Source organism: Acromyrmex echinatior, chromosome 6, assembly GCF_024713525.1.
Source record: "Acromyrmex echinatior isolate Ae372 chromosome 6, ASM2471352v2, whole genome shotgun sequence".
Lineage (NCBI taxonomy): Eukaryota > Metazoa > Arthropoda > Insecta > Hymenoptera > Formicidae > Acromyrmex > Acromyrmex echinatior.
In genome coordinates this window covers 9,606,962-9,629,180 of record NC_141857.1, presented here as the reverse complement: position 1 = coordinate 9,629,180, position 22,219 = coordinate 9,606,962, and the positions used below count along the sequence as shown (strand labels likewise).

At 32.5% G+C, this 22,219-nt stretch overlaps 1 protein-coding gene across 3 annotated transcripts; it reads right to left on the bottom strand.

Moving 5' to 3' along the window:
• Positions 1 to 722: 722 nt before the first annotated feature.
• LOC105150394 (uncharacterized) lies at positions 723 to 21,618 on the bottom strand. Of its 3 annotated transcripts, none has more exons than XM_087406896.1 (10): positions 20,599 to 21,618; positions 16,462 to 20,214; positions 15,972 to 16,402; positions 12,938 to 12,961; positions 11,371 to 11,511; positions 11,182 to 11,303; positions 10,093 to 10,217; positions 9,699 to 9,982; positions 9,446 to 9,628; positions 723 to 9,303 (listed from the first exon to the last, which is right to left on the bottom strand). In XM_087406896.1, the coding sequence occupies exons 2-10, from the start codon at positions 19,982 to 19,984 to the stop codon at positions 9,034 to 9,036; spliced, it is 5,103 nt and encodes a 1,700-aa protein (XP_087263022.1). In that variant the 5' UTR covers positions 19,985 to 20,214; positions 20,599 to 21,618; the 3' UTR covers positions 723 to 9,033. The 3 variants fall into 3 exon arrangements, with proteins under 3 accessions (XP_087263022.1, XP_087263023.1, XP_087263025.1); XM_087406897.1 differs by having other exon boundaries at positions 15,972 to 16,384; positions 20,599 to 21,617; XM_087406899.1 differs by lacking the exon at positions 12,938 to 12,961.
• Between the last annotated feature and the right edge of the window lie 601 nt (positions 21,619 to 22,219).

Sequence of the window (22,219 nt, the reverse complement as noted above, 5' to 3'; positions counted from 1 at the left end):
CTCTATGCTACTTTCGAGTCTCGCCGCCTCCAGCGGCCATTTTCGATTCTGGGCGTATCGACTTAGCTTGTAGTCGGGACCACTCTACTAAGAAAGAAAGAATTTTCCGAGATTCCATCCACGAAGAACAAATATAACCCCCCCCCCCCCCCGTGATTAATATATAAAAATAAAGTGTGTTCAAATCATACGTTTAGCTTTTTTTATCCTAGTGGTTACCTATCCCTCAGATAACTTAGTCTGAGTTTCTCTTTCGACATCCCGACATTAACTGAGATTCCCGATACCCAGCCATCTTTTCCCCATCCCTCGACGGTTCCTTTACCGGCAGCTTCAAGACAGTTATCTTCTTTTACCCTTTTTGTCTTACATTAAGGACTTCTTATCAGGATAAACCAAGGTCACTATCTTTTTTTCCCCCCTTAAAATCATACAATTTTTGTCTAGAACATTTTTTGAAAAAATTTCTCCTTTTCGAGATATTCGCGTGTATCGATTAAAATAGTACCCTAATATATATAAATATAATATATAATAAATATAAGAAATGAATGAAAGATGTCACTATTATCGAATTTAAAAATGTCTGTACTATCGATCTCGAGTTCGGCCGCGTCGCTTCAGCATATAATAACAGATAACACTGGAGCATCAATTCATGGTTAATAATCATTTGTAGTTAATCATTTGAGTTGCGTAAATAAAAGAAAACATTAAACAACTTACAATCGAATAAAATTATACCCTTATAATATTTTCTATAGGAAAAATGATACGATGTAACAATAATATTAATTGTCTCGCTTTATATAACTTTGATAATAATCATACGTTTTAAATGAGTACACACTATATGCAATAACGCAATCTTATAAAAAAGAAATCGATCTATTAGCAATCGATTTACATTATGGATTTACGTAATGCGAATTATCGCACGCAATATGAGTTACACTTGATATGCATGGCACATTCGCTAAAAAAAAAAAGCTTCCGTAGCTATATATGTTCCTTTATTTATTAATTATTCTGTCAATATTTAAATGCCCGCATTTTAGCTTTTACGCCAATATAAACCATATCCGATAATTTATTATACAATCGATCATCACCGGAATAATCATTCACATATGAACTTCAATTCGTCGAAATATATGAAAAATGCCTACAATTCTGTAATTGTTGATACGCATCAAGCAATCGTCTTCATTCACTTAATCTTTCACTTAATCATCTACAATTTACAAATATAATTTGATATATCTTCGAAAAAATACATTCATACTCCATACATGCAAATCATTTCGTTCGTTGAAGAATATTTTTTTTTAATAAATCTGAAAACAAATAAAAACTTAAACAGTTACACACTTAAACAATGATATTAATAATAGCGACATAATAACGATTAATAATTGAATTTAAACACAATGTCACTTAAAATATATAATAGTACTTAATATACAACAATATTCTTATCGCGCTATTTTAAGTTATTTATGAATAGTATGAATTAATGAAAAGTATTTGAAGAATCAATCTTAATTTGTACATTTCAGATATATTTTTCTTTTGCTTTAATTCAAATATAACTCAAATATAATATAATAAATTTCGATTTTTAAAAATATATTTTATGAATATAAATTGTGTTTCAGAAGAATGATTTTCTAAAACAAAGATATTTTGTTCTTGGTTGTAAATTATTTCAATATATATTTCTCATATAAAGAAATCATTGATGTAATATTTTATTTTTCGATAAATTACAAAGGTCAACATGGAAAAAAATGTTTTAATCATTTTAGCTGTTTCTAATGTATTCTTGCTTGCTGAATACAAATACGCTATCTAAATTTGACTATCATGTCACAATTTTGAAAAAAATGACATTAAAGAGGCAAAAAACAGGAAGATATTTTTAAGGCTATAGTCTTTTTATTATATTTCACTTTGTCAATTTTATATTACGTTTTGATTTAACATGTCCTGATTATATTTTTCATGCATTTTTAAGTGTTAAATTCGAAAAACAAAAATATTGTATCACATAGTTATTTAGTTTTACACGTTTAATTTTCTTATGTTTTATAAAATATGAATGTGGATTTAACACTGTATACTGAAAAAATTTATATATTTGCCCATGTGAATAACATTATTACTGGATGTACAGTGAAAATCGAAAAGCAAGACACAAAAGGAAAAGCTGCAACTTTTCTGGTAAAAGAAGAAAGAACTAAACCTTTTACATAAGATTTAAATGTAATTAATCGAATTGTATAATTTTTATATTATAAATTTTTTATAATCTATTTTAAATATATTTAAAATATACTTTAAAAGTTAAGTTTTCGTTATAAAAAAATTGTGAGTGGTGGAGATTATTTTTGGATTTGAATCATCAAATTCCTACAAAATCAATATATATTTTTAAAACAACTTTTAAAATTTTTCATTCTATATTATTATTCTCGTTATGTACTGAAATTTGTTTTTCAAGTTTCGCATATTTTAAATAATTCCGATATTAGAAACAGAATAAAGTATTTGTGTGTGTGTGTGTGTGTGTGTGTGTGTGTGTGTGTGTCAATATACACACACATATACATACACACACATACACACACACACACACCCACACACCCACACACACTACTCAACAGAAAATAGGGAACACTTTAGAATACACTCAAAATTGCGTAATACTCAGAACACCGTAACTCGGTGAAAAATTATCGCAGACACAAAAAAATCAAAAAAGCATTTGAAAGCTTGAAATCTCTATTTTCGAAATCGGTATTGTGATATTTCAATCTGACTAATTCTTTATGGAGATGTACGGATACAAATGAATACTCGTCAAATCTGAAAATTTTTTACGAACTTTACGATCTATAGTGTAAAATAAAATTCACACAAAAATGCGGTTCACAGCAATCGAAAGAGTGAATCTTTTTCACCGAGTTACGGTGTTCTGAATATTGCGCAATTTTGAACGTGTTCTAAAGTGTTCCCTATTTTTTGTTGAGTAGTATATATATATTACATACATATATATATATATATATATATATATATATAATACATACATACATACATGTATCGCGTGTATTATTTCAATTTTTTGATAGATAATACATTGGAAAAATAGATTCCTGACAATGATTGAAAAATATAGAATGATAACATGGAAATAATCTTTCTTTTTCAAAATACATTTTATGATATAAAATATTTAAATTTATGGTAAATATATAGAAAAGGGGCGCCATCTCTAGTAATCTTGACCTTGACATATGTTGTCAAAGTCATGACCTCAAGTAACAGGTTTTAGACGTCGATTGCTGTTCATTAAAAAATTAACAAAAAAATTTTTTAAATGACGTTTCTTTTCTACTATACTGAAACAGAAATTCTCTGCTTTAAAATATATTTTATGACTTTTCACGCGAAGCGAGATCAATCTCCCCTCCTCCCCAAGGGGCGATTTTCCACGCGAAGCGATTTTCACCTCATCTCTCCCCGTCATCTCTTCAAGGGCGTGCCACTTTCCTCGCAAAGCAACTTTCACCTCCCCTCTGCTTCTAGGGTGCACTACTTCCACACGCAGCGATTTTCAACTTATCTCTCTGCTTCAGAGGCGCGCGATTTTTCACGTGAAGCAACTTTCATCCCACATCCCTCCTGTTTTAGGGCACGATCACATATATATATATAAAGCAAGTTCCACCCCACCTCCCCACCAAGGGGCATACGACTTTCCACGCAAAGTGAGTTCCATTCCATCTCGTCAAGTTGTTTCGCATGGAAAGAAAGAAGCCCCTTAACAGGAGGAAAGGTGGGTTGAAAGTCGCTTCGCGTGGAAGTCGTGTGCCTCTGAAACAGAAGGGAAAGTGGAATAGAATTCCCTTCGCATAGAAAACAATTACGTAAGCAAAGGGGATATAGAATAGTTTTTAATATTATATATAGCAGAAATAAAACATTTTTTCAATAACTTTCAACTTTTTTGTTAATAACATTTTAACGAACAGCGACCGACGCTTAAAATTTGTTGGAAGTGACTCAGAGTCACGACCTTGACAACATGTCAAGGTCATTGGAGGTGACGCCCCTTTTCTATATATTTATCGAATTTATATATATATATATATACATATATATATATATATACATATATATATATATGTATATAATTATTCTAATATGGAAGAATTTACATGCGTATATTGTTATGTTGCACTGGAAGAAAGATCTACTGAGGCTGCGAGAAAGATCTACTGAAGTCGATTTAGACTGCCTTTCACTGCCTTTTAGTACTTCTATTCTTATTTTAGGTCTAATAAACGATAAAGACAGAATGATGAATACAAATGCTTAAAGCGCATAAGCGTCCAAATCGACCGCAGCCTGAATATATCATTGTATAAAATATGACACTTTAAAAACAAACTACCCAAACAGCCAAGCATGATATAGCATATTGTGTAAATTAATGCATTGCATTTGTTGATAACTATTTGCTGTACATTTATTAACATCAAAATAGGATATTATGAATACAATATGATTGCTTATATATTGTCGAATTTCTAGAGCAAACTGTAAGCAATGATGGTATTTATTATGTTATTGGTAATGATGATATTTATTACGTATTCACATTATGTTGTCGGCAACATGGCAGCAACATGTTAGCAACGAATAATTAATCGTTTCATCTTGAGCATCATGATAAAGACATACAACAGAATATATATAATGATTTCCATCCGTTGTTGCAAATATGTCTTGAAGCTATGAAGTTTTTTAATTGCAGCTCGTTGCTAACAAAATGCTGACAATATGACAACACGAGTTGTTGTCAAGAATATTTGTGCTGACATGTTGCCATCAATTTGCTATTTCGAATTCCATTGAGTTCAACGCGACAGACATAATGCTCTCACCTTGTCGTGAGTTTATCAAAATTGGTTGCTGGAACATTTTCGGAACATGTCAGCAAATACACTGCATTTGGCTATCTGGGTAAATAATTTAAAATGTAGATTTTATAGGTAAATATAATTAATTTTGTAAAATCCATAAAAAAATTTCAAAATTATTGCATTTGTTGCAAATCGTTATTTTGAAACAATAGAAGTGTGGATTTAGAACTATGACCTATGGTACATTACCGACTCAATCACGCCACCAAGTGATGAGAAAAAAAATTGTTGATATAAGATCTGTTTTTTATTCCTGCATTTTCTGAACTGTATGGTACACACTCAACTAAAAAGTCAAATCGTACAACACTTTTTTTTTAATGGGTTTTGAAATTCAGTCTGCTCACTGAGCGATTGATTTTTACTTATGGATACGTAAATAAAAAGCAATCACTTAATGAGAAGACTGCATTTCGAAAACCATAAAAAAAATCTGTTACCTTAAGGGTCTCTTTCACACCTCGGTGAAGCAAATATACATTTCAACTTACTTCACTGTGTACACTGCCATCGGATGGTGTATATACACGATGAAATAAGTTGAAGTGAAACAAATATACATTTGTTTCATTTCAACTTATTTCATCGTGTATATACACCAGCTCAAAAAGTGCAGGAATAAAAAACAGACCTCTTCATGATTCAGCTCTACTAAATAGCGCAATTGCGAACTTGAGCAAATTTACAATTTTATAATGCTGTAAATTTATTTACAATATGGATTTCAACGAAAAAACGCTTTCATTAGCGTTGCTTTCAGCAGAATTGCTGAATCGTGCACGTCAGTGAGTTCGTTCCATCACTTACAAAGGAACACAAATATCCTGATTTTAATAAACTTCGGATATGTTAAAATATGGACAAAAACGAAGGATACGTATTTTTTTATAAACTACATATAAAAAATTTTTTATAAAGTACTTAAAAAAAATTTTATAAAGCAGTTATAAAAAAAAGATGTATCTCTTACTTTCGTCTATATTTTAACATATCCAAAGTTTATTAAAATTGAAGGATACTTTCATGTTCTGATATACACTGAAAACCAATAATGTGTAACGTAAATATATTTATAGATTTTGAGTACTGACAGTGTATTCTCCTCCGATTTTAATATAATCTTGGTTATATTCTCATATTAGCAGCGCAATTTAAGTTAGTGGCACATCGAATAACATAAATATAAACAGTAAGTGAATCACAGAACATAAGGCAATAACATAAGCAGTAGCAAATAAAAAATGTTAATTTGTTTATTGCTTACAAAATTTACAAATTGCTTATGTTGTTCTGTGCTATTGATCTTAATCGCCCACGTATAGCTCTTAGTTCTACTATAGCACCCAAGTACATGTTCTTTCTTTTCCTGTAATTATGTACACTATGCAAAAAAATTCAAATAATTACAAATTCTGTATAAAGTTATTATAAATATTAATATAATATGAGATATAATATTGTAATTATTCTGTAAAAAGAATATATCTATGATTATGTAAATGTTAAATATTTAAAAAAATATCTATAACATAATGCTACAGATAAATTAAAATTTTGATTTAATAAATGAAATGCAAATATGATATAAAAAGTTGTGACGTTTAATTCATATATCATCGAAATATTTGAACATATTTCAAATCTCATTATGAGTGCTTCCCAACAAGAAACACAGATGACAATGTAACACAGTGAATCATTACATCCTTATTGTTTGTCATCCTAATGTTAAAGATGACACGATCACTGTGTCACACTGTGTCGTTTAGCTGGAAAGCGCCACATATATATATACAGAGTGAATCAATTACTTTTTTATCCTATGAGAAAATTACACAACCTTACACCTAATTATCGACTTAATGATATAAATCAGATGTGTGATTGTGCGAATTGTTGGTCTGGGTGAACTGAGAAAAAGGCACACATATTTTTAATATCTTCGTATAATAAAAATAAAATCTTGTAACAATTTTCACAACTTAACATCAAACATGCCTGTTTTCGCGCTCAGACCAGCAGTTCGCACGACATGCATCCGATCTATGTCGTTAAGTCGATAATAAGGTATGTAATCGATAATTTTCTCATTGGGTAAGAAACTATTCTGATTCACACTTATATATATAAGATGTCCCAGAAAGGTCAGGACACCTGAATATCTCGGAAAATATAAGTTTTACAGGAAAGTATTTCAAACAAAAATTATAGGATTCAAAAAGATCTATTTACTGCTCTTATCAGATCTTATTTGACTTTGGGTGGCGTCATCCAGGTCACATCGATTTTTTTAAATAGAACACCCTATTTTTGATTCGAGAATCTAATAGCTGATGTCGAGAGTTTTTCAAAGAAATATAATAAAATTATTTTTCATTAAGTACTTTTCGAATTATAAGGTTTGAAAATTACCATATCGCCGGTATTAGCTATTAACATTACGCAAGGTGCCCGACCGACAGTTAAAATCTCTTGAATGTTGTTCAGGATCATGTCCTAGATAATAGTTGTTAAAATCAAGGCCACAGGAGATTATTCCTCTTATTTCCAATTTTGTACTCAAAATTTATTTTTACATAAATAAAATATACCTTGCGTAATGCTAATGCCAGCGGTACTGTAACTTTCAAGCCTTATAACTCAAAAAGTATTAGGTGTTGGAATTAATTCGTAGCGTTTTACAAGTGATGGGAAGTACTTTCATTAATGTATTTTTTAATGCTCATGTGAAATAAATAACATTCTTTCATTAAAAAACGCTACGAATTAATTCCAACACCTAATACTTAATAAAAAATAACTTTGTCATAGTGTTTTGAAAAGCTCTCGATACCAAATATTAGATTCTGAAATCAAAAGTAGTTTCTCGTTTATAAAAATCGATGTGATCGTGATCTGAGTTTGGCGACGCCACCCAAAGTCAAACTGAGATAAGATCAAATAGATCTTTTTGAACCCTATAACTTTTGTCGGAAACACTTTTCTGTAAAACTTACATTTTCCGAGATATTTAGATGTTCCGACCTTTTTGGAACACCCTGTGTGTGTGTTTACACACACACACACACACACATTAAAGCTTAATATAAGATGACCGTAATACAAAGATTAAACTATTGTGTGGTCTATATTCACATAAATATAATTTTATTATTATTATTATTATTATTATTATTATTATTATTATTATTATTATGCTATCATTATTATTATGCTATAATGGCAAAATCTTGGATAGAGCTAAACATCTGTACCAAATATGAATATGTTACATATATGCTTGGTATATTTACATATGTGCCATGTGGATTCTCTCATATTTTACTAATTATACGCGCGCGCGCACGCACGCACGCACGCACGCACGCGCGCACACACACACACACACACAATTTTTTTTCATTGTTACCATTATGAGTCCATTTGATTGGTATAGAATTAGCGCAACAAATGTCACACAAATTGTTATTAAATATATCACCAAATTGTTAATTAATTAATGTGTTTTTAGATATAAAGTTATTATAATACTATTAACAGGGTTGCCACAGAAAATGAATTTTAAAATTCCCTGATTTTTCTAGGTTTTTCAGATAAAAATGGGAAAATTTTTCATGATCAGTGTAAAATATGTAAATTTTAACATTTAGAATCGAGGATTGTAAAAAAACTAGCTTATTTTATATTTATTATTAAAAACAACAAAAGAAGCTTAGTAACATAATAAAATTTCGAGTGTTATTTCAAGCCAACAAAAAATTAATTAGTACTGGAAATAAGAGTGCAATTGTGATGAAAAAGGGCGATCAAATAAAAATACTAAATAAAATATAAATTTTAATTATTTTATTAAAATTGTTTAAAGTGCGCGAGTTTTGAACGTATTTGACTATAAACGTCAGATATAATATTTAAAAAAATATAATATAATAATTATTTGGAATAGAAGCAATTAAAGAGAATTGTGTACAAATTTCAAAATTCCAGACTTTTTTATATTTTCTCCTGACTTCCCGGTTTTTTCGGTCTGTGGCAACCCTGATTAAGATGGTTCACTGCTCATCTGCATGTTACTAGATACTGATTGAGAATTATTTTCGATATTCTGTATAGGCACCTGTGAATCAGAAATATTATCAGCAGTCTTTTTAGATATAAGTACGATAGGAGCACTTGCTATTGTTGTCTCTGCTCTATGATGCTGTTTTACTGATGACGACAGTGCTGCTTTTGATTTCACTTTTGCTTTAGCTTTTGCTTGCTGCTCCATGCTATCAATTTCAGCCCAAATATTCCTTACTTCCTTGAAAAGCTAAAAAAAAAATTTGTTCTTATTTAAAAATATATTATTTTTTATTTTTAAAACAATAACATTGCATTACATATTATTATAATTTGATAAGACAATAATGAAGTTTTTAAGCCTTAATTGAATAAAATAAAAATAAACTTACTTGATTCAACCATGCTTCATCTGCTAATAATTCATTCAATATTATTGTAGTATCCTTATGCGGATCGGTTACCTTTTTATCTGCTACTCTTCTTGCACATTCCAAAAACATTAAATATTTTTGATGAGCGACTTTATTATACAAGGCCACCTTCTTTTGGCAAATGCGGCATAATAAAAAGTCCTAAGAAAAGAAAAATAAATAAATCAATAGAGTTTATCACATCTTATCATCTTCCATTTGCATATCATACTTTTTCATGAGGTATTCTTGGATCAGGTGGCGAGCCTTCTAATGTAGTACCATTATATGGTTGTCCATAAAGCAAAACTCTTGTATAGATTTTTGCCTGCTGACAACCAGCACAGAATTTCCCTTTACATTCTGATGGTGGCAAATCTTTTAGCACATTAATACATGGCCATGTTGATATTGCTGTTACGAAATTTGCTTTCCATTTAGTTGTGAACAAAAGGCGACGTTTTCTTTCTTCTGTTATTTCATCGACAGTCTTAACATTTGATAGAAAATAATCATCTAAGTAATAATAAAAAACATAATTAATATTTCATCATAATGTACAATATAAAAAAAATGATGTATAATCTATAAAGACAATAATAAAAATCAATCTAATTTCATTTTACCTTGTTCTTGAAATATTTCAGTAAGAAAATTAGAATCCAAAGCTTGTGAGATTAATGTCTGTATGTATACTTCAAAATTATCTTGATATCTTTCGGTATCTTTCATAAATTTATCAATGTTCTCACTATAAGCAAATAAAAATGAGTGTTATAAGAATTTATAAAATTTGTCGAAATTATTAAAATATGATTTCAACGAATTTGTTTGATTCGTTAACATATAACTATAGTTACAAATCAGTGGCCAGCACAAGTCTAGTTGTACTCGATTGTGTACATACGACTAATCAAAAAATTTAAAATGTATAGAATTATATATCATTTTATATACATTTTTAAGTATAAAGAATTATATATTTACATTTATATTATATCTAAAAGAGACAATATAAGCATGTAATTATTTATGCTCTAAAAAATATATAAAAATGGTATAATTCTATGTACTTTAAACTTTTTGATCGTGTGTATACAATGGAACACAGTCATATTTGTAATGATCTATAGTTATATATTCAATCAAAAAAAAGGACCACTATCAATAATCACTAAATAAAGATAATTTAAGACAAATTATATATTATTTTATGTACATTTTATTGTTATAATTACGCGGACGAAACAATGTGTTCTGTGTATTACACCTTCGTTTTATAATTTCCCTGATTTTTTTATTTCAAAAATTTATGAGAATGACTCGATAGAGGTTGAAACGTTTTGTTTTCATATGTATAATATAAAACATTTAAAACATCTGTTTTTATATATATAAGATTTAATATATAGCATTAATCATCTAGCTCGTAGCCTTTTCTTATTTATTAATTTGTTCAAATTGAGAACTCTTATTATTATATATTATTTGAAGTATTGTTAAAAATAACAAATCCAATGTGTTCAGCCTGATAAAGTCACAACTGAAGAGTATCTCAATAGAGATCAAACCGATTTTGGAATTCATAACCAATTGTATAATAAAATATATTTACTTAAAAATTTAATTAGTCGCATACATAATCGTACACCAGGCTCATATACCGATTAATTATCGTGATTTGTTAAAATATATTTTTTAATATAAATATTTACCTGTCATCAATGATCATTTCATCCCTCAGAAATTCTACAATTGTTTCAGTCTTGCCCTGCTGCCAGAATTTCACTGGTACTTGTCGATATATATGACGATTTTGTGAAACCCATGCAGAATACTGTCAAAAAAATTACACACGAAATAGTGATATTCAAAATATTATGAAAAACTCAATTAAATTTTACCGTAGGTATGTTTCTGTATAAAGTTTTTCCATTGGACTTGAACGGCTGGTATTTTTGAAGCAACGTTTTGCCATCTATTCTCCACAAAGGAGGATCTTCTTCTTCATTCAAATCTGTTTTGATCACGACAAATTCACCAGACTAAAAAATAAAGAAAAATGTTACTACTTTCTGTCAATATTATAACGTTTTTATAATTGCACAAATGCATTATTATAAATCTCTTATATAATAAAGTTCATGCATTTTAGGCGATTTGATAAACACATAGGAACCGTTGAGTTCATCTTTTTCCTTATTCAATTTTATCCGCTGAATTCAAAAATTGTAGTTAAAATTGTCCTAGTATCCGACAAATTTTTTTTACATTTTGAATAAAAAAAAGCAAAGATTAATTTTCACTTTGTTGAATCATGCTGCAAATTTCTCTTTGTTTATATATAAAAATCATTTTTCTTCATTCAAAAAAATTATTATTAAAGTCATGACTTTTACTTGCACCATACAAAATAGTCCATTTTAATCAATACAGTCAATTTTTTTCCGAAATTAATAATAATGACGAAAAAATGTTTTAGATAAAAGAGGAATGTATATCAGAAATTTCGAAAGGGACGTATATCAGATCAAGTTGTTTTTGTTCAAGGTGGAGATGTCAAAAAGATATGAAGGTCACCTTTATTTTTTTAAGTGAAGTCATATGATTTTTCTATGTACGATTCTTCTAATTATTCTGCATATAAAGTATTAAAGTAGAAATATAAAAAACCTAATAGTTTACAAGATTTTATATTTTATTATGGTACATGTTGATATAAAGTGTTAAATATCTCGTAAACTATTAATTTCTTTTATAATCGCATCTTAACTTGTATGAACTGAATAATAAAATGAATCAATTGATATAAAGAAAATACATAGTTGTTTCAAAAACATGTAGAAAACATAGACAAAATACTTTTTTAAACAAGCAACTATGTGTTTCCATTGTATCAATTGATTCATCTGTTTATCGTACAAGTATAAAGGTACGATTAAAATAATTACGAGATATTTTATGTCAATATGTATCAGAATAAAATATAAAATATTTCGTAAACTATTAATTTTTTTATCTACCTTAATACTTTTTCACGCAAAATAATTAAAGGAATTTCACATTACATACAGAAATCATATAATTCCACTTAAAAAAGCAGAGATGACTATCATATCTTTTCGGCATCTCCAACTAGAAGAAAAACAACATGATCAGAATACGTCCTCCTTGAAGGCATTCCACTTTCATCTAAAACATTGTTTCGTATCATTATTAATCAATGATATAATAAATGATAAAATCAATGATAAAACCAATCGTTGCTTTCTTCTGTTCAAGTTGTGAAAAAAATATTTTCCGGATACTAAAACAATTTTAACTATAATTTTCGGATTCAGCAAGTAAAACTGAGTAAGAAAAAAGATGAATCCGACAATCCCAGCGTGCTTCCCAAATCGCTTAAAATGCATAAACTTTTATGAACAAGTATTTTTTACTTATAAAATTTAAAATAATATCAAAGATTACCGCATCTTCTAAACCTATCGAATGCTGCATGCAAAATATATAATAAAACTGTTAATTTATTCATATTTTCATTGTTATTCATATTTTATATGCATGTACACATAAAAACACATATGGACATATACATATACATACATACATACATACATAATTTATACAGGGTCCGGCAAAATGATCTCCCACATTTTAATCTTTAATAAAAACGCCATTGTAAATGCTATTTAGATTTTATTTTTATTAACTGAAAATTTATGCTATGCCATTTGTTTTTATTGAGTTTTGAAAATTACAGAGTGGCGACCATTTTTTTCGATACACGGCTAGGAGATCGTTCAACTGCTTCTCTTACAGCTGCAACATTTTCAGGTGTCCGAACACTTCTGGGTCTACCAGTTGATTTTCTTTTTAAAGCTGAACCTGTAGCTCTAAAATTTGAAACCCACAACAGTATTGTTTTGCGATCTGGAACTGGAGCATGTCTACCAAGCGTGAAGTGAGTACGAAAAGTTCTTTGCGTCGTAATCACAGATTCGTTACTTTTCATAAATGTTTCGATAACGAAGGCACGATGCTCGCCCGTCCAATTCATGACGACAACTGAAATGGCAAGGCGCGAGCTACCAACCGACTACGCTAAGCTCCCCCTCTCTTCAGTGGTTCGGGGACAGTGGCGGTGCAAAATGTGGGAGATCATTTTGCCGGACCCTATATATACAGAGTGATCCACTTAAATCGACCATCTGAAATATATTGCTTATTTTTGATGATATAAAAAAACGTTGCAAATGGAAGTGGAAGGGTTTCGAGGAGAACGCATTTTGGTCAGGTTGGTTTTTTTTTTAGATTTCTCTAATTATTCTGCATATAAAAGTATTAAGATAATAATATCAAAAAATCAATTTGACAAGAAAAAAAAGTTGACGAGATACTTTACATTTTATTCTGGTACATATTAACATAAAATGTTAAATATCTTGTCAACTATTGATTTTTTGATATTATTACCTTAATACTTTTTATATGCAGAATAATTAGAGGAATCATATTATGTAAAAAAATCATACAATTTCATTAAAAAAAGTGGAGGTAACCTTCATATCTTTTCGACGCTTCCATCTAAAAAAAAAAAACTAACATGACCAAAATGCGTTCCCCTCGAAACCCCCCCCATTTTCATGTGAAACGTTTTTTTATATCAAAAATAAGCGAGATATTTCGATTTAAGTAGACTACCCTGTGTACACGCACACACGTACACACACACACACACACACACACACGCGCGCGCGCGAGAAGCCGTTTTCAAAATGCGTTTTATTCAAAATTCATTTTTTTAATTAGGTGGCACAGTGTTCAGTGTTAGATTCATTATAAGCTACTCTGAGTTCAGAAAGCACTTTTTTATCGTTAATTTATATGCTAAAAAAATTAACATTTCGAAATGCATTATTTTTTTAACTAGAAATAAACAAAATGTATTTGTTTAACATTTTTAGCAATTTTATTTAATATTTTACATCCTACTGATTGGCATATTGTTATTTTCTGTAAAGTGCGTAATTTTCTTGTGTGCATAGTATCTTTTTTCTCGTTTTTTAAAAATTATAAATTTTAGACAAAACGCATTTTGAAAGTCTGCTCATATTATACGAGGATCTTTTGAAAAGTTTGAACCTCGACATGAAGATGGCATTACTCATCAAAATTATTCTGGTGTTACAATCGTACATGTTTTGCAAGATATCTGTGAAAATTGTAGCCATTTTAGACGCTAAGTTGTTGTTTGAGAGTTATTTGTGCCAATCAATGTCAGTGTTTCGTTTGATGAAAACCTGTGTCCTCCGAGCCTAATTTTGAGCCTAGGAAATAACACGAAAAATTTTCCTTCGTTGAGGATCAAATCTAGTGAATATAGTGGGTAGTTAATTAATTTGAACCGCAATTCGTAAATTTTTGTAATGGCGATCGTTGATATTCGATTTTTTCTATTTTTACAAAAACATCGACTGGCACAAATGACTGTTGTTTTCAAACAACCCTCGTATATTAATATGTGTATGTGTGTGTATATATATATATATATATATATATATATATAAGCGCGCATGCGCACATACACACATACTATGACGATTTAAAAAACCAAAATCTTTTTTTTCAGCCGCTTTACAGAAATTACTTATTCCTTAGGGTTAAAAACAGTCACTCTTATTTTTTCAAATTTTTTAAAATATATGCAGAGATTCACGCAAGTTGCATTTGTGATAAAAATTAATGTTTATCGGTTTTTTTTTCTAAAAAAAATTTTTAAAAACTTTTTTATCAAATGAAAATAAAATCTTTACTTCAATTTATTAAAACAGTTCTTGTAAAATATTATTAGCCTGTACAGTATAAATATAAAAATGCTTTGAAGAGATCTTGAGTGTATTTAATTACCTTCTTAATTCAAACAATATCAAATTTTTCGATTTTTTATTTTTTAATAATTTATGTACACAGTAAATAAGTTTTCTCCGAATATGCAATCAAACACATACTTGCTGGGTATCAGAGAAATATGTTCGAAAAATTACGCATTAACAAAATTTGTAATCTTATCTCTCAACTCATTGAATCTAAGAATACAATAAATACAATAAATTACACTCTCAACCGTGCATACTGACATACAACAGCTTTATTTTGAAAAAATTTTACTTTGAAAAAATTTAAAAGCAATAATAAGTTCCTGAGACATTCGCTGAGACATAATTTTACCTTCTTATTTGAATTTGCAAAAAATGTATAATACATTTCTTTAAAAAAAAAAAATAATAAGAAAAACATTAATTTCCATCAATGCAACTTGCGCGAAATCTGCATATTTGAAAAAATAAGAGTAACTGTTTTTAACCACAAGCAATAAATGGTTTCAATAAGGCGGTTGAAAAAAATATTTTGGTTTTTTAAACCGCCTTATATGTAATACATACGTTCCAACATACAAACCAATAGAATATTCTAAATGGCTTCTGCAAAACATAATAGATACCTTAAATGGCGAAATATCAATATCTTCATCGCTTGCCGCCGCTACTAATTTTTCATCAATTCTACAAGAAAGTTTGCCGGAATTATTAGAATTTTTTGAGAACATCTCATGCTTCTTTCTCGTCAATTTTTTTGAGATAATAGCTTCCCCGGACGAATAACCGTCCTCTTCTAACATTTTCCTAATCTTTTTTGTAATAACGGGCCTTACACGTTTCTTTCTTTTCTCTTCTTCATCGCCAACCAATTTTACAGCAGGTGTCCATGCTGGATCAGAATCGGAATCTACCTGTTCCTCATCATTATCAAAATAATCTATACCCTGTTGACGATCTAAAAATTGTTTCACTGATGTTTTCTCTTTTGCCTTTCTTCTTGATGTTTCACGTCTTGGAGGAAGAAGTAAAGGATCCACTGTGCGAAATAATATGTCTTCAAAGAATTATTAATTTAAAATAAATTTATATACTATATATGTATGTTTATATTACCTTCTTCAATTTTCTTCAAAGACTTTTTCTCTGCTTCCGTTGCTGCAGCAGCAGCAGCTGCCGCTGCTGCCGCAGCAGCTCTTCTCTTTCTATCTGTAGGTCCACCAGGCTTAATAGGCCGACCTTTTCTACCTTTTCCTTCTGATTTTACAGTAACAACTTCAATATTGTTTGTATTATTTACATTCTGTACTTTCTTTTCCACTTTCTTAGGAGGAAATGGAAAATCATCGTCACTAGTAAAACCATCGTCGCTCGAATCGAAATTTAATTTCTTTCTTTCTTTCGGTAGTGGGAAATACCTAGGATCATTAGCGTAATCTATTACTGGTGTTTCTTTAACCGGTGCCTCCTTTATTAACGTTGGCTTTTCTTGAGATTTAATACTTTCACCGTTAATCGAAACTTCCACAGATTTACTCGGCTTAACAGATATATACGGTTTTGACCTATTCCATGTTGCTTTCCTACCACCACGTATGGCAGGTGGTGGAGAAGGATCTTTTTCACCTTGCAGAAATTTTAAATAACTCGTCATAAATCCCGTATTAGGATCTCTGTTGGGCCGTTTAAAATCTTTATTTATTTGTATCAGTTGTTGATCTTGCTGAAGAAAACCTAATTCTTCTTCAATATTAGGAACAATCACTTTAGGCTGATCATCTCTGACCTCTTGATTATAATTAGTGTTTTGATTTGTAGTGTTATCACCAAATCCTATTGGCGTTATCTCGACCGAGGATTGAAATTCATGCGAGTGATGCGGATGATGACCTGCGGGAATATGAAAAGCCGGAAAATATGGAATGGGTGGTGGTGCATGATGGTGTGACACCATTAATGATTGATGTTGATGAGCTGGAGTGCCCACGAAATTACTCGAATGGTGCAATGACGGCTGAGAACTGAAGGCACTGGACGCAGTGGGAAACATTTTGGCGGTCGGTGGCGGTAAATTCCATCGTTCGAATTCGAAGTAACCATTTTGCTGTTGTTGATTCGCCGCATTATGATGTGCAGGCGGAGGTATCCTACTGAGATATTCTGTCATCGTCGTGCTGCCTGTAAGTTCATTAGGTAACGATATACTATGTCCATTCTTTTCCAAATTTTTCCTCTTTTTATTGACGCTATCGACTTTTCGCCGTTCTTCGATCTGCTTTTGTTGTTCTATCATACCAACCGAGGTAGCAACAGTCGTATGCTGTTGCAAGCAGGGACCTTGTTGCAATGTTTGCAAATTCTTTACGATGCTCATTGGATCTCCCCTACAACTGCTTAAATCTTGCAACGCCACTTGATTAGCCTCAAAATATGATTGTTGCCTATCTGTTGATACATTCATAAGCCTTTGTACTTGTTGTTGGACCGGCAAACTCTGTGCATTTATACCGTTACTGGTTACCGTATTTGCACCAGTGTAGACGGAAAACTTTCTGTTGCCATTCGCTGTTTGTCGATTACCATTTTCCCAACAAACCTGTTGCTTTTGCGTTTGTGAGAAGTCTTGTTGTTGCTGTCTATCATATGTTTTACTTTCTGTATTGTAAGCTGTCTTATTTTCTGTGGTGCCTAATGCTCGTGTGATCACCGACGAGTAAGCTACTTGTCCCTGTGATGCCGGTCTGGGAACAGTGACATCCAAAGGTGACGGTGGAGCGACATGTTGAGTGACTCCACTTTTATATGATGCACCATTAGTACACTGACTACCGTTAGTCTCATGTTGTTGCAACGGTGATGGTGACGACATAGTCGCCATCGGACTATTGTACATCGGATATGCTGGACTTGGTACATGACCCAAGGGACTAGCCTGCGAATGAGTCTGCAGAGGACTTGGTCGTCGTGGAACAACGACATTGCAGTCGGGTCCATTTTGCGTCGAAGTATTGGACGAGTAAGCAGAATCCGTCGATGTTGCAGACTTGGATCTGCCTGGATGGTGATACTCCGTATCGCTTGTTGATCCTGTCAAATAATGTCTATAAGTCGGAGTTTGCGGCTGTTGTTGCTGCTGTTGTTGTTGTTGTTGTTGTTGTTGTTGTTGTTGTTGCTGCTGCTGCTGCTGCTGCTGCTGCTGTTGCTGCTGTTGTTGTTGCTGCTGCTGCTGCTGTTGCTGCTGCTGTTGCTGATTCAAAACATGAAACGTTTGTTGCTGCTGTTGTTGAGAATGGGACTGTAAATTGCTATTAGATGATGTTCTCTGACTGTTCGTAAGCTTGCTGTTGGTATTATTGCAAGTGTTATTTGCAGTGTAATTTAAATTTCGACTTTCCATGATGGAGAAACTAATTGGAGATGATTGATTACTATCATGTCCCTGTTGCTCATTTCGTCTGTGCTCAATTCCATGACTCCCTAGGTCAGGATAAATCTTGGTCTGCGCTTTGGTCTGAATATTCTGTTGAGTCGCGGTAGTAGTCGCCGTTTTATTTGATGGTGATGCAAAATTGCCATTGCGTGTTGCCTGTTTATCCTGAATTACTTGCGCGGAACCTGGACTTGACCGAACTGGACCACTTAAAAAAATCGTCGTAGTCGATCTCGAGGACGGTTGCGATATTCTATATTCTTTACCAGAAGAATTGCTCTGTGTTGATACGATACACGATTGTTGATGTAGTGATGGTTGGACTTTTCCATTTTCAGTGACGGACTGACCTCCAGCATTACCAGCGCCTGAGTAACTGTCAGTCAAGGTGTCAGAACTAAAGGTTGGAACTTGATGAAAGAATGTTTGACTATTGCTGACTTGCAACGTGGATTTTATGCTAACGGTAGGTGATTGAGATCTCACACTGATCGACTTTTTTGTGTCAGTTGAACAGTTGGATGCTTTAAAATCTGTGTTGCACGCAGACGGAGTGGTTATTTGAGACGCACTAATATTGTTTAAGGTCTGTGTTGTACTAAAATGAGTATTAAATGTGTTTTCATAGCCAGTACTACTGGATTTTGTAGAAGGTGGACCTGGAGACGATGGAACAACGCTTTCGTGTGGTAAAATGCCAAATGGGCTAGGAAGTTGCGTATTGTTCTGAGACGTCCAGGCTAACGTTGATGTCGTAGGCGACGTCGACGTTCCGTGCTGCTCGAAAAATGTAGCTTGATGAGTCGAGCTATAATTCTCTCTCAATGTAGAGATATCGGATTCAGTTGTGGTGTTCTGTTTTGTCACTGCTTGTGCCTGAGCAAGTACTTGTCTGTGTTGAGTAACATAGTGTGCCTGCTTAGTATTAGGATGAAACAAAGGTGAAAAGACTTCATAACTCACAGGAGGTGGAGATAGAAATCCCCCTGGATTAAAGGGAGACGGTTGACCTGCCAGAGTTGCTGTCGTATGAGCTGCTTGTAAAAGTAATTGTGACGTCGTTGTTGATGGTACTGCCTGTGCGGCAGCTGTTGTTAAATGATGAGGTACAAAATCACTAGCTGTAGTTGATGTTGTTTGAAACGTTCCAGTGGAGCTACTCACAGTTAGACGATTATACGACGTATACCATGGACCAACGGGATCCATTACCCAAGCTTGGCACTATGGTGCCTCACTTGGTATATGTTTAGTAGATTCTTCTGTTTGTCAATGTCCAAGATATACTCTCTCATAGCATAATATTTATCGTCATTTTTTAGAATTATTTCCACTTTTTTATAACTTATATACTGAAAAACACATTTTAGTTAACATATGCACATAAAAAGTTCATCCAAGTATCAGGATTAACAGCATAACAAGAGCTCGTATTTTATCTGAAAAAAAAAAAAAGAAAAATAAATTGTATATTTAACTATTTCATAATAGATAGTTAATAGTGCTTATTAAAAACAAAAATTATAATACATTCAAATCACCTTGCATTCTTCAAATCTCTTTACATTCTAATAAATTTTATTTATGCAATATGTTGCTATTCCAACGAGATATTTAGTATAGTATACAAACAATAAAATTATCAAAATGAAGCAATGCACGTAGAAGAAACATAATATAAATAACATCATGACCGATATGACAGCCCTTTCCAATCTTAATTTTATCAATTAACATAAAGCGATCATATGACATTTCCATAATACTGTTAAAAAACCAATCACGCGAACGATAAAGAAAAAAAAACTCATGGACTGACTTACGTTTTACACAAGTTTCAGGACGAGGCACAATGAAAAAAGTATGCTGCAGTCGGTTGAATATAAGTCTCTGGGATATCGTAGGATCGAATAAGTAGATTCAAACAGACGACGATAGGTTGCAAATGTTCACAGAATCCGAGTTTATTTTGTCGACAACGGTGCACTGTGACATGTGTGACAATCAGCTATAGTCGGCGGCGATGACAATCGACGCGAACACTGTTCGTCCGACGACGACGGCGACGACGACGACGACGACGACGGCGAAACGGCGGGAAACAGCCGTTGCATACTCGATAATACTGCAACAACGACGATGTCGCTATCCTCTTGGAGCACGCGTGACCATACGGCAGGCCGTATGCCGCGAGACGATGCGACGCTCGCCAGACCACCGGACACGACGACGTCTTGGCGAGCAACACTGGGATAAATATGGCTACACGAACAAGAGTCTTGGTACGAAGAACGCGCAACACGCGATACACGGGCGGCACCAACGGCGACGGCGACGGCGATGGCGACGACGGCGACGGCGACGACGGCGGCGGCGGCGGCGGCGGCGGCGACGGCAGCAGCACCACCGGACAGCGAGTCGCGCTCACATGATCCAAGCGTATGTAACAACCGCAACGGAAAGCGCGCATTACGAGCACCACTTCGCATACGTCGCAACCACGGCGGTAGTTGGACGTTGATACTCGTGCGAGATCATGTATTGTCTAGCAACAAGAACCGATAATACATCAATATCCGTGCTCACCACGCACAATCACGCATAATGTCTGACAATGTCATCTCACACCATTCACCGCTACAGCTGCCCAATGCTCATTACTGCCATTACTGAATTTAGTCACTCTTGTGATGCCGATTCTTAAATCGATGCATCGAGAATCGATTCTTTTTTATTCTTGAAAAATCGATTTTCTTATTTCTCGACTCTTCCGGATCAATCCAATTTTTAAAAGATATATTGTATAATGCGTGATCTATGTATGTATGTACAATGGGTGCTCTCCATTTAGGTCCGTTTCCATCAACGCAGATTAACTTTAATCTCGGTTCAACTTATTCTTCGTCTTTTTCTAGTTCTAAAGATTAGAAAAAAACGAAGAATAAGTTGAACCGAGATTAAAGTTAATTTACATTGATGGAAATGGGCATTAGTGATATAAGAGTCGACACAAGCATCATTCCATCTTTTTCTTTACATTTATTTTTAGTAAATAATAAAGATAGAACAATGCTTGTGTCGACCTTTGACTATAAACATCATGGGTACATTCGTTTACGCAATGGCTAGCGCATCCACTGCTTTCTCATCTGCTAGTCACTTAAATTTATCGAACGGACTTCTGCATGAATAGCTGCTTGGTATCGTATTGAATCGTATCTTCCAATAGAAAACTGGACGAAGCTGAAAATTGTTTACAAATATTACATTTTAATTATTTGTAAAGCCTCGATGGATTTCCGACTCATTCTCTTTACGTACACTGGCTTAGTTTCCATCGAGAGTTTAATCCGGATCAGAATGTAAGAACCAACCAACTACAGTCGAGCATTCCCCTGTCGTTCGACTGTAACTCGGCTGTAATTGGTCGGTTCTTACATTCTG

Excerpts from the sequence above, each read along its gene's own strand:
- LOC105150394 (XM_087406896.1), bottom strand. The coding sequence starts at position 19,984 with ATGGATCCCGTTGGTCCATGGTATACGTCGTATAATCGTCTAACTGTG. Across the intron at positions 12,962-15,971 it reads TTGATATTTCGCCATTTAAG|CATTCGATAGGTTTAGAAGA; the intron begins GTATCTATTATG and ends TTTTGCATGCAG. Across the intron at positions 9,983-10,092 it reads TGAAATATTTCAAGAACAAG|ATGATTATTTTCTATCAAAT; the intron begins GTAAAATGAAAT and ends ATTATTACTTAG.